Source organism: Rhea americana, unplaced genomic scaffold (assembly GCF_003343005.1).
Source record: "Rhea americana isolate MKP2758 unplaced genomic scaffold, rheAme1 scaffold_19, whole genome shotgun sequence".
NCBI classification, from domain to species: domain Eukaryota; kingdom Metazoa; phylum Chordata; class Aves; order Rheiformes; family Rheidae; genus Rhea; species Rhea americana.
Window position 1 is genome coordinate 4484961 of NW_028186038.1, and position 13859 is coordinate 4498819.

Below are 13859 nucleotides of genomic sequence, written 5' to 3' on the forward strand. Positions count from 1 at the left end.
RTAAAACAGTATAAAAATAAAATCAAACATAACTGGAGTTTAAAAAACGATGTCATATACTTTTAAAATAGAGTATAACTAAATCTGTATAACTACAGTAACTGCCAAGTACATATATATACAGTTGTTCTATCTGCTACAAATAAGACTCTAAAATAAAATAGTTAAAGATATATGAATGTGAAGCTATATAATTCTCCAGAGCGATCTTATGATTAGTCAGGAATTATTTAAAGTTTTGTTCAGTGCCAGAAGCAGGTGTTTCTGCTGCCGTTAGAAGTTTCCATAACAATAACAATAGTACCAATTAAAAGCCAATTAGTCATGGATATTACTTTAAGGTCCAGTACTTTGCAAACTCTCCACTCTTCACTTTTCCGTCTCTCGAGCTGCCCATTATTCTCAGTACAAAGACCTTAAAATGAATGTGGACTGTTTGCCGGTCACTATGGAAACCTTGCCACACTGCACCATACCCAAAAGCTTCCCAGGCATCTTCAGAACTACTCTGTCCTGTGATCTTTGCCCTAAACAAATGTGCTGTTTATTCATTCTTCTTCTCAATTATGAAGACCCAACAGATGTTATGTGAATACTAATGAGAAAAGAATTAAACCTATGTTTAAGCATGAGTGAAGATTCCTCAAATAAGACTTTACCATGACATTGAAAGTGGACTGGTTGGCCTCTTTCACTCTGCTCTTTAAATCTTGAAATCTCTGCCAGTTCAAAATTAAAGCATAAATTTGGCATTAAGTTTTACTGAGCAATAAAAAGCTCTGAGATAGAAAAAAGCGACCAAGTGGTTAAATCACATGATGGGAAATCAGGAGATCATGGTGTTTTATTGTTCTACCACCAAACAGGTCACCACGCAACCCTTCATGCCTCCACCACCTCACTTTGGGATGATGAAATACTATGTACTCTAGCAATGAGAATTAAAGCCCATGAATTAAAAGCTTTTGTACTCTTTGATTTGCATCCGCTTTAAAGTCTAAAAAATGGATAAATCCAACCAGAACTTTGCCATCTTCTTGAATCATTCTCCAAAGTCTATTTAGTCACTAATTAAGTCAATGGCAAAGTTAAAAAAAAGGGGGGGGGGGAAGGAAACAGTTTCTTTCTTCCCATAGGCAGCAGAGATTCATTAGCATCCTTAAAGCTATTCTTCCAGCTCTATGCAACATTTCTGAGGAAAACCTTCTTCAAACCTTCTCATATTCAGTCTCTATTACAGTTTTAAAGGAATGGTACCTTCTTCCTTGCAGCAACACRAGCAGTATAAGCAGCCCACTCTCCCCTTCACACCTCATGCATAAGCAAAAAGAGCCTACCTTCCTGATCCTTGGCACCAGATTTGGCAGATTAGTGCTTAAACGGGTTTTGGATAACATGGATGAGAGACAACTGTGTTTATACATCTCTCCTTTGGAACCCTCCTCCTCCCTTTAGCTACACTACAAGGCTGCTGATTCTTTCCTTTCACTTTCCCTGGTCGCTACTGTCAAAAAAACAGTGCCCAGCATCCAGTGTTATACTGGACTCCTGGTAAGAGATACTAGAACAACAAATTTCCATTTTTGTTATTTCCACTAGATTCTTGACATTACATATTAATCGATCAAATGTAAAATCTCTTGGTTCCTTTTAAACTTCCATACTTGTTCCTGTTGCTCCTTGCTTTTTTTCTTTATTCTTATCTGGCACAGAACAGCTCTGAAATTCCAGCCTATCTGGCCATATGTTCCTTTGCACACATTTAAAATCTATCCCATTTATAAACACCTTGAAATAACTGCATTTGCCATGTCTTACTCTAGAAAACAAGGCTTTATCTTAATCTACCTTTTTACATAGGGCATAAAGAAATTATCATGCCATATTTCTGTTGGAGTGATTTGATGCAAATGAGAGAGCCGGATTCAAAATGAAGATTTAAATTCTGGAGCATCTTGGTCTGAAAATCCTTACTCAAAATTCACACTTTCTAGTTTCCCAGCTCAATGTCCTCAAAAAAAAAAAAAAAAAAAAAAAAAAGTTGCTTTCTTCAATCGATATACTAAGCAGAAAGACATAACAAAACAGGTTGTCTGTATGGTTCCCATAATTTCTCTATATTAAAAAAGATCTGATGATGTCTCCTCAGGAAAAATACTATAGAGCAATCAGCGTTTGTACTTTATATTTCATCAACTCATTGTAAGCTCTCTTACAAGAATGACAGAGAAGTGAAAGCTATTATTTAGGTTTTCTCCTGAATCTCATCTAAGTGGAGGTAGTCTGTTATTCTAATTCATGACAAAGTGTGCTGACTTTTTCGGGAAAGATGTTTTTTCACTAAACTTTTCAATGCTCACTGAACTGCAAACTAAATTGAAACCAGGTTGCTGGATGTAAGAAGTCAGTACTATCAACAGATAGTATTTTTTACTACAAAAGCTCTTCTTGGTACATGAGTATTATTCTCAATTTTTTATGGGTTAAAATCTCAGCTGACTTTGAGACGACAGTGACTRTGCAATGGAATGCCAGCATCTCTTTACTATGCAAACTAACTTCAGAAATCTCTAAAACCCAAAGAGGTCTAAATTATACCCTTGTTCAAAACCAAGAGAACAATCTGCAAAATACCATGTAAGAGTCCTCAAAATATTGGAAAGGACATATATTGAAGGTCAGACCCAACTTATTAAAAACAAATGAAAGAAGTGCATTTCAGAAAAAAAAATATAACGTCCTTGTCAAAGGATATTGCCCAGTAACTGCCCTGAAGCCTGAAACTCACAGCGGAGTTATCACAGGATACATTTGCAATCTTCACCAAGTCCAGGAGCCTCCATTTTGAACGCGCAAACTTAAGGGTCCTTGCTATTTGCAGGCTACTTCACGATTTTTTTTTCTTCCAGAACTAATGAAAGCTAAATGACTATGCAGATGCCCTTCAGGAGCCTGCTCTTTCCCTTGACTTCACAGGAAATCTAATTGTTGCTAAGCTAACTAATATCATAAACTTAGCATTAGTGTAAGTATAGCATTAGTTTTTACACAGTCAGCTCTACTCTAGGGCATAGAAGAAGTGATGACTCCCAAGAATGATTTACCTCAGCTTCTTTCCCTACAGACATTTCAAAATACTGACCGTTTTTGTTAAAGTTGTGGTGGTGTTTACTCAGAGTACATACGCTTTTACCAGCACCAAGGGAACTAACACTGGTGTGGTTCTTCAGGAACTGACAGCAGCTGTGTTAGATTRAACAAAAGCTCTCTGTGATACTTATCTCTATCTTGGCACCAGCTTTTCTATTGCTACATCTGAAGTTCTGTTTCTAGCAGTAGTTGAATTTAATGGCAGGAAGTACTTAAAGGATTTGTACAAAAAGATCATGTTATACAACTTGCTTCAGTAAGACCAATTTTCTAAGTGTGTTAACTCTCATTTTCTACTGATGAATATTTAATGTGTTAAGTGCAAGGAATCTTCAATATTCATCAAATTAAAACTAATTTTTGGAGGAATTTGGAAGGAACTTAACTTATTACAAAACTCCTGAATTTGGTTTGCTTTTTTCTTCATATAGATTTTTTGTGAACTATATGCTGGCTCTTTATGGGGAAAGCATATGTCCATGTTATTATATGGTCTAAATGAGAAAATATCCTGATGAAAATATTGGAAGTAAGCTGTTTTCTCAGTACTAAAAGAAAGCTATGGAAACATATGTCAAATATATAATATTATATAAMAAAACGTACAAAGGTGCAAGAGTAATTACTGAGTTATAAGCAGATTATGCATTATTTTAGATTGTAAACAGGAAAGATGTAGTACTGGGACAGGAACACAGACATTATCATAATGGACTAGACTCAGTGTTCATTTAGCTACATATGTGAGAAGCAGTTTATCCCTACCTCTGAGAATGTTTGATATAAACTTTAAATGTGTGAACTGATACGCTAGGTTTCCATTTATCCAACAGAACTGCGAATTGCTTACTACGTAATAACTGTTTCTCTTTTTAAATTCCTCATAGCTCTCAATTTCAGTAGCATTTTGTGAAATTAAGTTACCTTAACCTGTGTGAAAAAACAGGATTCCTAAAATAAATTCAGTATTTATGTTGCTTTTCAATTTCACTGACTTTTTTTTCACTATTTTGCCTGTAACTAAGAGTGTCTAAACTCACTTGCTTTACCAGTTATATTGCATACTTCTATTATATTTCCTCTTAATAGCCATGTGGTCTTTCAGTTACCATTGATCACTTTATTATTGTTACATCCTTTTGAAACTGAAAGGAGGAGAGCCAAACAAAACCAAACCAAATGTATTCCAATGGGACAGCAGTAACTCCAGTTTACTCAATATGAYAGTCATTTCATATTTTATTTCCCAACTTTCCAAACTGTAGTATTTCATTAGATTTTTTAGATTATAAAATAAATCTATGTTATTAGAGTTATTAGATTTTGCCTCATGTAGAGTTAAAGTTTCCATTTTGCTACACAGAATGACTTTCACAATCTTACATGGCTGGGTCTTTCTCTTGAGTGGGTAAGAACTTTTTCAATTCAACTACATTTAAATATAATCCAGATTTTTCCTCTAACACATGCTACCTTGAATTTCCTTGAATGTAATCCTCCAATGCTGTCCATTTAGCTAACTACAAGTTCCTCTGTCAACAATCACTGACCTTTATTTAATTGAATTACTTTTTTTTTAATTTTAGTGGTGTGTTTAAGGACTCACATTCATTAGCTAGACAATCCTTTTTTTGAGAAGCAATGCCACTCATCCTACTGTAGTTGATATCAAGACATTTTGCAATCTTTTTTTTTGATCTGAGTACTGTCACTTGAAGTTCAGTTTCCTTTAAATAAATGTAATATTCTCCAAATTCCAATTAAAAATATGCCATTTCAAATGAGATTGTTAGCAATTCAGAAGCTCAATACTGAGATTTTTCTAATGTATAACTCACTGCTTTTCAGATGTATCACTCTGTTCATGTGTCATTCTTTTTGACTCCTGAGCCTCTGACACTGCTTCATCTCCAGTACTCAGAAGAGTTACAGGAAAATTACCTAAAGGTGTCTCCCTGATGTCTTCTGTTATAAATGAGTACAGAATTATGAGACAGATGTATTACATTCTAATCTTGATTTTCCCGCTGGATTAACTGTGTAGTCTTGGTAAAAGTCCTTGGGCCTGGAAACACAAAGTGATTTAGAAACCTCATTGTTGCTGAAATAAATGAGGTCTCATTTCCTATATAACTCTGGGAATGCAGGTCTTAATCTTCATATTTTCRTATCTATAAAATGAGGAGTGTACTTAGATTCTTCACATGGGTACTATGAAAACTAATTAGTCAATACATATAAGATTTTTTAATCTGTGAAATGCAACACTGTTGGCTACTACTGCTGTCCACGTGACACCTCATTCCACTCTGTTTAATCTGTTGCAAAGGACCCACAAAAAACTTTATCATTATTAACATTAAAAAAGATTATGGTCCTGTAGAGCCTTAAARAGCAGAGCTGCTCTTTAAACTGAACTGAAGCTGGGTTCAGTGCATGCACACTGACATTTTTAAGTCCGAGTATTCAGTCTACAGTAACAGATGCAAGATTTGCTATCCCARTTACGGGGTAGGGCGTCCATGTTGAAAATGAAGCATGCGCTCCACCACTGTCAGTGGAGAAGGGAGAGTTTATGGCCAAGATAGACTGTTTCCATACAGATTTTCCAGATATCTTTAACCTGAACTAAAAGCTGTAAGTAATTTTTAGTTCAGAGAGTTGAAAACCACCTTCCTTTGATTCTTAGTGAAGCTACTGAATGCTGCCCTTGAGGGTCCCATTTCACAGGCCCTGAAAGCAGATGCCCCTGTTCTTCTACAGCAAGTCTGAACAATTTCATTTGATGAGAATCGTTCATGTGCTACAGTGTGCACATTCATCTTGATTTTTCAAATTTCCTACAAGTCTACTTTAATTTTGCCCTTCTTTTCCAGATCAGAAACCATGAAATTTCAACCTCCTGCAAGAAGCAGCCCAGAACACAAAGAAGGAACAGCTTCACTGGATGGAAGATACTGTTTATCTGCTGTGCAACAAGATCGAAGATCTCCCACTGGTGGAGCTGGGATTTCAGAGAATGGTATCAAGTCCAGTATAAATATTTTGTTTCCTCATTGATTTCTAAGAGCTTCAGTAGAAAAGCTAGCGTAGATTTTAAACCAGCAAAGCTACAGATAAATCCTAACAAATTTTGAAATCCTAGACATAAATAAAAGGTAATATCCCAGCTTCCTACTTCTCCCTCCCCATATAATTGTATGCTTAATAAAAGGCTGAACATAYTGCTTAGAGCTGGGATTTAAAACATTTGTTTTTTTTCACATCACCCCACAAAAAAGTTTCTCCTAGCCTGGAAGTATGGAGTCTTTATTTCTTTAAATAAATCTTGTAACTTCAGCTACAATCATTTCCCAAAAAACCATTTGCAGTTAATATTCCATACAGTCACACTCTTTAAAAACATTCTGGCCTCTTCAGTAATTCTGAAAATATCCAACCTGTTTAGCATATGTACCACTAACTACTGCCATAATATGGCTCAGCTGCAATTTCTCATGGGACTGCATGAAGCACTCTTTGCAAATATTATAAAATCACTGGGTTTGAAAAATTTAGAAATTACCTAGGCTTTTGTAGAGCAGAGAGCTACAATGGCTCTCAGATGACAATTCTGGGGTGTCATTTAGCTGCTGTAATGACAAGAGACAATTTTGACAGCCATCTTAGAAGCCAAACATCTTTTTTCTTTTCCTGGGTACCAGTTTAAATGCCAAGTAGACAGCAATTGCAAACACAGAGTTTGTCTTTCTTTCCGTGATTTTTGACACATCTATTTCAAAAAAGACAAAAATTCTTATTTGGAATTATCTATAAGTAACATGGTATCGTCACTGCAGATTGGAGATCAGTGTGTATTGACAAAAAAATAATTTTGTGTAATATACTGAATGAAGCTGGCAACTAGCTGCTTAGGGTGTGAAAAATGATGACATGTAAATAGACTTAACATTTCAGCATTTTCTCCATTTGGTTAGACCTATACAGTTAGCCTGCTTTCACAAATATTTTATTAAAACAGGCATACTGCCAGTTCAAAGATAGATCCCATGTCTAAGTCCCGTATTTCAAGTTCAAATAGTCCCATATTTCAAGTTTCAAGTTCTAGCAAAAGTTATGCAAACAAATAAATTGCAGTTTTACATCTTTATAAATGTGAAAAAGTATTCCATCAAATGAAAAAGCATTAGGTAGGCAGAAAAAATAACTCAGAGTGAAACTGCAAAGCTGAACAAAATACTGTGTGAACACCTGCGATAAACCTAGATATACTAGATAAATAAATCTAGATATAGATTTATTTATAAAATATCTACATACACTTCATTAAATGAATATTAGTATCTTAGATCATAAGAGCATTTGCATCAACGGAACTGTGTAAATTATTTGAAGTTAGCTGGCTTACAAATTAATGCCTATGTACCTTAGTACGCAAATATTTTATGAATCTACTCATAGAAGACTTTTATTAAAACGCTGGCTTTCTGCTAAGAGAGAGACATACAAAGTTTCACTATTATCTCTGGTTTCCAGTCCTGCTAACCATAACCTACAAAGGGATATAGAAGGTAGTCTCTTCTACATACCTGTTCAGTCAAAGCAGAAGGCGTTCCCATGTGTGAAAAAAATGCATTACTAATGGCTTAGATACCTCAGCATGAAGACAGCTTGGGGTTTACATCCCTTTCCCTCTCATTTATGAAAAGCTAATCTGAGCATCTGCTATGCCAGGTGTAGCAATAATTCACCAGATTAAACATACCAGTTTGCAGGTCTTCAAGGAATCCACAGTACTGTGCGATATCAGCTCTCATGACTGCTACGACAGTTGTAAACTCTGATTACTCCTTTGAACTCCTAAGGCAAGAAAATGAATGATCGTACAAAAAGTTTACTACCAATGTATCACAGAGTGAAGATATAAAGTCATTTGTTCTGTTTCGGTAGTGCTCAGCCTCATGAAAGAAAGTGTTTCTAATACACTAGTTCATACGGTGTTAGAATTGCAGTAAAGATGTGCTGACATTCACTCTCTAATTAAGAGGCAACACTGCAGGGAAATAAGCTTTGTTCCTGCTTAGCYAACAGACTACTGAACATGATAACCTATAAATTAGGCACATTGAATGCCTCTGGAATGAAAACTGCATTAACAAACATGACTGTCAAGTGTTAACCAAAACTAAAAAAAAATAAAAATAAACCCCCCAAAGATCAAAGATCAGGCTGTTTTTCCTCAACGCAGACCTGACGGAGGACTGAACGCAGTTTCGGCTGGCAGCCAGGCAGAGCGAAAGACTCCTCCGGAGGTGTTACGCGACTGCCCTCTGAAGGAGATCCTGCCGAAGGACGGCGCGAGGGCCGCCGCTGCCCTGCGATGCCTCCACGAGAGGCTACACAAGTCTCTGAGTAGTGACAGCAAATGGAAACGGCATTTCAGCTTGAACCAACGTGCCTGAATGCCTGAAATGAAGGCTGAGTTGTTCTTCCAGGTGGCATGCACAATGATGCTCTGCACCCCGTGCCTTTTGCACTGCCTGGTGTAACAAATCCAGCGTCCACCACTAGCCATGTGGTTCAGGTGCCAGCTGTTAATCAGATTTCCATCAGCAATCGGACAGTTACCATATAAATCTCTCAACACCTCCCACACACATACACAAAAGTATCTGCAATCAAAAATCTGCTGTTCCAGTTTGTAAAAAACGAGCTACTATTGTGCAAATGCAAAATGATGTTTCTTCAACTTGTAAAAGACCATGTAGCTACCCCTGAAATTACAAAAGGCATACGGAAAGGATTTCTCTGCTCCGTGAGAGTCGCCGGTAGGTGACTCACTGCCTTGCAGCCACTGTTCCTGCACTGAATGAAGTAACTAAATGTGCACAGTACTTGAAATGTACTTAAGGTCAAATGTCTTTCGATATTTGCAGAAATGATAGCAAACTCTTATGATTCTTTGACTTGATCACTGCTAGAATTAGTTGAAGCTGTTTAGTTAACTGACAGCTAGAAAGATGTAGCTAAAAAGTATTGAAAAATCCTTGCATGCATTATGGTTATTTCATCTACAATTTATTTGGCATATAAGGATACATTAGGTTTAGTTTAGATAGCCATAACTAAGCATTAAATAGCTAATACTACAGGTACATATCAAAATCACCATCCCTACAACACATAGTGAGTGAATGAATAAGTAAGAGAACATTAAATAAAATTCTTGCACTTTGAATAGATATTCAGCTAGTATAATGATCATGCAAAAAAATCTATCACATACAATGGTTTCTTAATCCTGATGAAAAGCGTGTATTCAGTTGCGTATGCCAGTGGTAATTGTCACTCTAACAATATATTGTTCCTTCACAATTATTCTTATATTTTGATTATTTAAAGGAAAGAAAAGAGTTTAAGTGAAATAGTAACAAGTTATCAGCAAGAGAGTGCTGAACTGTTGAAGGCTGTTAAAATAATGATCTTTGCTGAAGCTCAATTCCCTTAGTTTTAAAGCCCCTTTAAAAAAATGGTGAAGGATGCTGCACTATGTTTCACTGAGATATTTAAAATCTCATTTTTTTTCTCAGTCACACCAATCTAAAATGTCACAGCTGCAGAGCAGCAAGGATTGCTGTTTTGTTGTTAGCTGCTGTTCTTTTCCCCAGCCGAGGATCAGATCTTCCGCTCGGTGGAGGGCCAGGCTGCTTCTGATGAAGAGGAGGAGAAGTGGACAGGAGACCAAGTGACTGAAGTGAAGAAAATACTGGCCAAGCTCCCTTGTTGTGGCACTGGGTATGTTTCTGATATTAATGCTGCTTGGGCCTTTGGAGAATATTATTTTATGACCAAGAGACACCATGGCTTCAGTAAGAAGAAATACTAGTACAAAACAAAATCAAAAGACTCCCATGTGCTCCTTTACAACACACGGGAAACAGCATGCTAAGTACTCCCACCTAATCCTAACAGGTGTCAGGTAGGACACCAACTTAGGACCTGTGCAGCCAAGAATTTTGCAGAAAAACTGTCTTTTACAAACATAGACTTTGATTACAAGGCTTCATTAACTCCTTTTTTTTTTTCTCCCTTAATACAGATGTGATGAAAAAATGCGGAAAAAGCTGGTATCTTATTTTGGGAYCACCAAAACTGAAAATTATCAAACAGCCTCTGTGGAGCTAGCAGAGAGAATCAGAGAGCTAACTGAACAGCTTGAGCTCAAAGGGCATGAAGTGAAAAAAATGGAAACAAACATGGAAGAGGTAATAGGTGCCAGGCCTAGTGTGAAAAAGTTATTTATGTATCTCTAAGTAGCTCCATTTATATCTATTATACTTTGTCTGTTCTTCTTTCTGTTGTTGCCTTTCACTATGCCGTTACTCTGTAAGCTCAATCATCTCATGCTTTCCTTTAACACCACCATTTCCAGTATTGCTCTTACCTGAACCTCCAATTATTTAGAGGATGAGATAAACCACAGGTTCTTCAAATACTATCCCGATTTAAACAATTTAAGATGTTCACAGATTTTGTGATCTGGACTGATATCTCTGCAGATCAAACAGCAGGAGACTAAATATAGGCCATGCCCCTTTCAGTGGTTTCTCAGCTTTGGATGAAACACTCCTCATGTCCCAACCCATCCAGTTCCCCAGAATAACTTTTCTAGAAATTCCTCCAGCTGACTGAGCCACAGAGGCTCACTGTTTTGGAATACTTAAGAGGAAATCATCCAGTTTACTCTGATACTAAATAAAAAAAATCTATTTCTCAGACTTATTAATGTGTCCAAGTTTCAGCAGAGGTTATATCTACAGTATTTAAAAGCCCCAATGTGGTATCCTAGTAGTGTTACCTAATTGTACTATTTAAATATTGCCAACTTCTGCCAATGATGGGCATAGATTTTAATGCTATGAATCTTTCTATGAAACAGAAATAGTGAATCATATGCATTACTTTGTCTTAAKCTTCAGTCAATATCTGTTCAGTATTTTACACCCTGATGCTAATCACTTCCAGAAATAAGTTATAAAGGAAAAGATTTTGAAGATTTGTTTTTGTTTGCTTTTAATGTGCTGYGTGATCATCCAGTTTTACCTAGTTCTTGCACGTGGAAACAGTCAATGATCTTTCCTTTCACAATTTTATAGACTTTCATCACCAAAAAGCTCACCTCACTTATCCTCATTCCTAGTCTGTTTCATGTCTCTCAGTACAGAAACCATTATTTACTTCTGTTATTCTATTTTATTCTTTAGCTTTATTCTTTCAGCTACTATTACCCTTTTTGAATGAGAAGAGCTGAAAATGAACTTAGCATTCAAATGTAAGCCCATCATGGCATAAGAACGATTTCTATTTTCTCCCTAGTTCCCTTCCTAGCTAGTTCCCAGCATTTCTCCTCTTGATCTTTGCTGACCACTGAGCTATGTTCAGGATACAGTTCTCCAAAATCTCTTTCTTTAGTTGCAGTTATCATCACTGTATATATATGACATTGTTTATTTTCCCTATAGGCCTTACTGTGCATTACTGACACTGAATTTTATGTGTTATTTTATTGCCCAGTTATTCAGTATCATGCAGTCGTGCTGTAATTCCTTGCAGGCAGCTTTAGTTTTGACTACCCCCCAAAATACATATGCACAACAAACTTAACACTTTCACATTCATCTTTTAAAAAATCATGCATGAACATGCTGATCAGCTCAGGTCTTAACCTAGATCTTTATGAGACCCTAAGGATGATCTCCTCTCATTATAAAAGCTGACCATCCAGTTCTGGTCTGCCTCTCTGTGCCTTACCTCCCACCTTTTAACCACATGTTAAGGATATGGGAGATCTACTCTACAGTCCAATATCAGTTTTATTTTACTAAGTCTTTAGTAATGAACCTTAAAAAAAGCTTTTTGCAGATCCAAAGTACACTCTATCAACTGAATTACCATTATTCATATATATTCATAGACCCTTTCAAAGAAATCTAATAGATTCCCCCCATGTTGATCTATGTATTCACCAAATCCCATCTCTATTACAGTTTCTATCAATTTACCTGAAAGAATTATTGATATTCTAGAGGTAATTTGTTGTCCCTCAGATCATCTCTGCAGTATCTTTTAAAAACTGGTGTTATATTTGCCACCTACCATTCCTTGGAGGCTTAATTGATTTAACAGATAAATTACACAGTACGTATTAACACCTAATTMTGGAGTTCTGTTACTGTTTTCCTCCTGTTTTGAGAAAGCTCCTCAGGCYCACCTCTGGCAAAAAATGGCTCTGAGACCCTTTTTAACTTCTGTGGTAGCAAACACAATACRATCTTTCTTTCTTTTCTTTTTTTATTTTACATTCCTTAAGTTTTTCTTTTACATATTAATTATTCTTTGTCCTAGATGTATTTGTATACACACTACTCCAGAGGCCAGATTCTCCTGTAGCATTCACCCTCTTACTTAAAGAGGATCACATATCAGCAGCTGATTTATTCTCAAAACTAGCAGTTAGCAAGACAGTATTTCTGTTTCACAAAAAAGGCACAGATTAAAAGGGAAATAACCAAAATCAGGCTATGCTGAAGGACTTCAACAGAGCTAAGAACACCACCCACACCTCCGAGCCCCATGACCTAACTACTGACCATCTCTCCTCAATGTCTAAACTAAGGAATAGGCTATTCTTAACTATCCTCATTATCTTACTCACAAGTGCAGAGGTAAGAACAGGTGATAGATGTAGCCTATCTAGAGAAACACATTAGGAGAATATTTTTATGGTACACTGAACCATTGTCTTAAAGCACAATAAGCTCACAAAAAAACTACATAACCAAAAGAAAGGAATCCAAAAACTAGCTTTCTTATATATGAGAAAGTGAATGTAAAGAAAGCATAACTGCTGTGGAAAGCAGTTTACTAGTCAGAGCCTAGGAAATACAGACATAAAGGGCTTTGTAAGAACAGCTGAAATGAACAGGAAAAAGAGCCAGCAGTAGCAACAAGCACTATGTCCAAATATCACTAGTGGTATTCTGAGCTAAGTGTATTGCAGATGCTGCCCATAAAAACTAAGCAGCTGCTTAAGACACTGGACAACTGTGGAGGACTCAAGTGGCATGCATATTAAAGAGGAAAGTTTGTACTTTTTCCATTCATGTTTGTACACAAGGCACACTGCACGGCCTACAGCCTTTCAGTAACAACCGAGAGAGGACAGAGAAGTCACTGTGCAGCTTTTCAAGTACAGTGGTTTTGCCAGTGGGACCACAGAAGCAGCTAAAAGCAGCGGATGTGTAATATTATGGGTGCTGAGGCCCAATGGGATAGGCTTCTCTCCCATCAGCCCAGATGGGCACCAATTAAGAATTTCCATGAGCATCTGCTTAGCTGCATATTAGGAAAGTAGAGTTTTACAAATCCAGATGATGACCTTGTTTCCTCTGTGTTATTTGATATGACACTTCTGTCACTGCTCAGCTGTACAGGGGCGCACAACTACATTTCACGTGTTTAGTACACAGCCGCGGTGAGCGGTATGTACAGTGTGGAGGCAATCTGCAGAAYAATAAAGCAAGCTGCACGTGTAATTCACTGAGGACCTCACACAGCCTCTAGACCATTTGCTATGTCTCAGATGCACTGCTGCCACACTGGTGGTAACARTGTTGGCTTAATGTACAGGAAGATATTACTTTATTCAT

The 13859-nt window shown here is 36.8% G+C and overlaps 1 protein-coding gene across 3 annotated transcripts in view; it reads left to right on the forward strand.

Moving 5' to 3' along the window:
* Positions 1–13859, forward strand: part of EFCC1 (EF-hand and coiled-coil domain containing 1) — a 61803-nt gene that overhangs the window by 34592 nt on the left and 13352 nt on the right. For all 3 annotated transcript variants that reach the window (XM_085302418.1, XM_085302416.1, XM_085302417.1), the window contains exons 3-5: positions 6027–6172; positions 9819–9945; positions 10250–10415. In XM_085302418.1, the coding sequence (XP_085158544.1) occupies positions 6027–6172; positions 9819–9945; positions 10250–10415 (439 nt within the window). The remainder of the gene's footprint in view (positions 1–6026; positions 6173–9818; positions 9946–10249; positions 10416–13859) is intronic.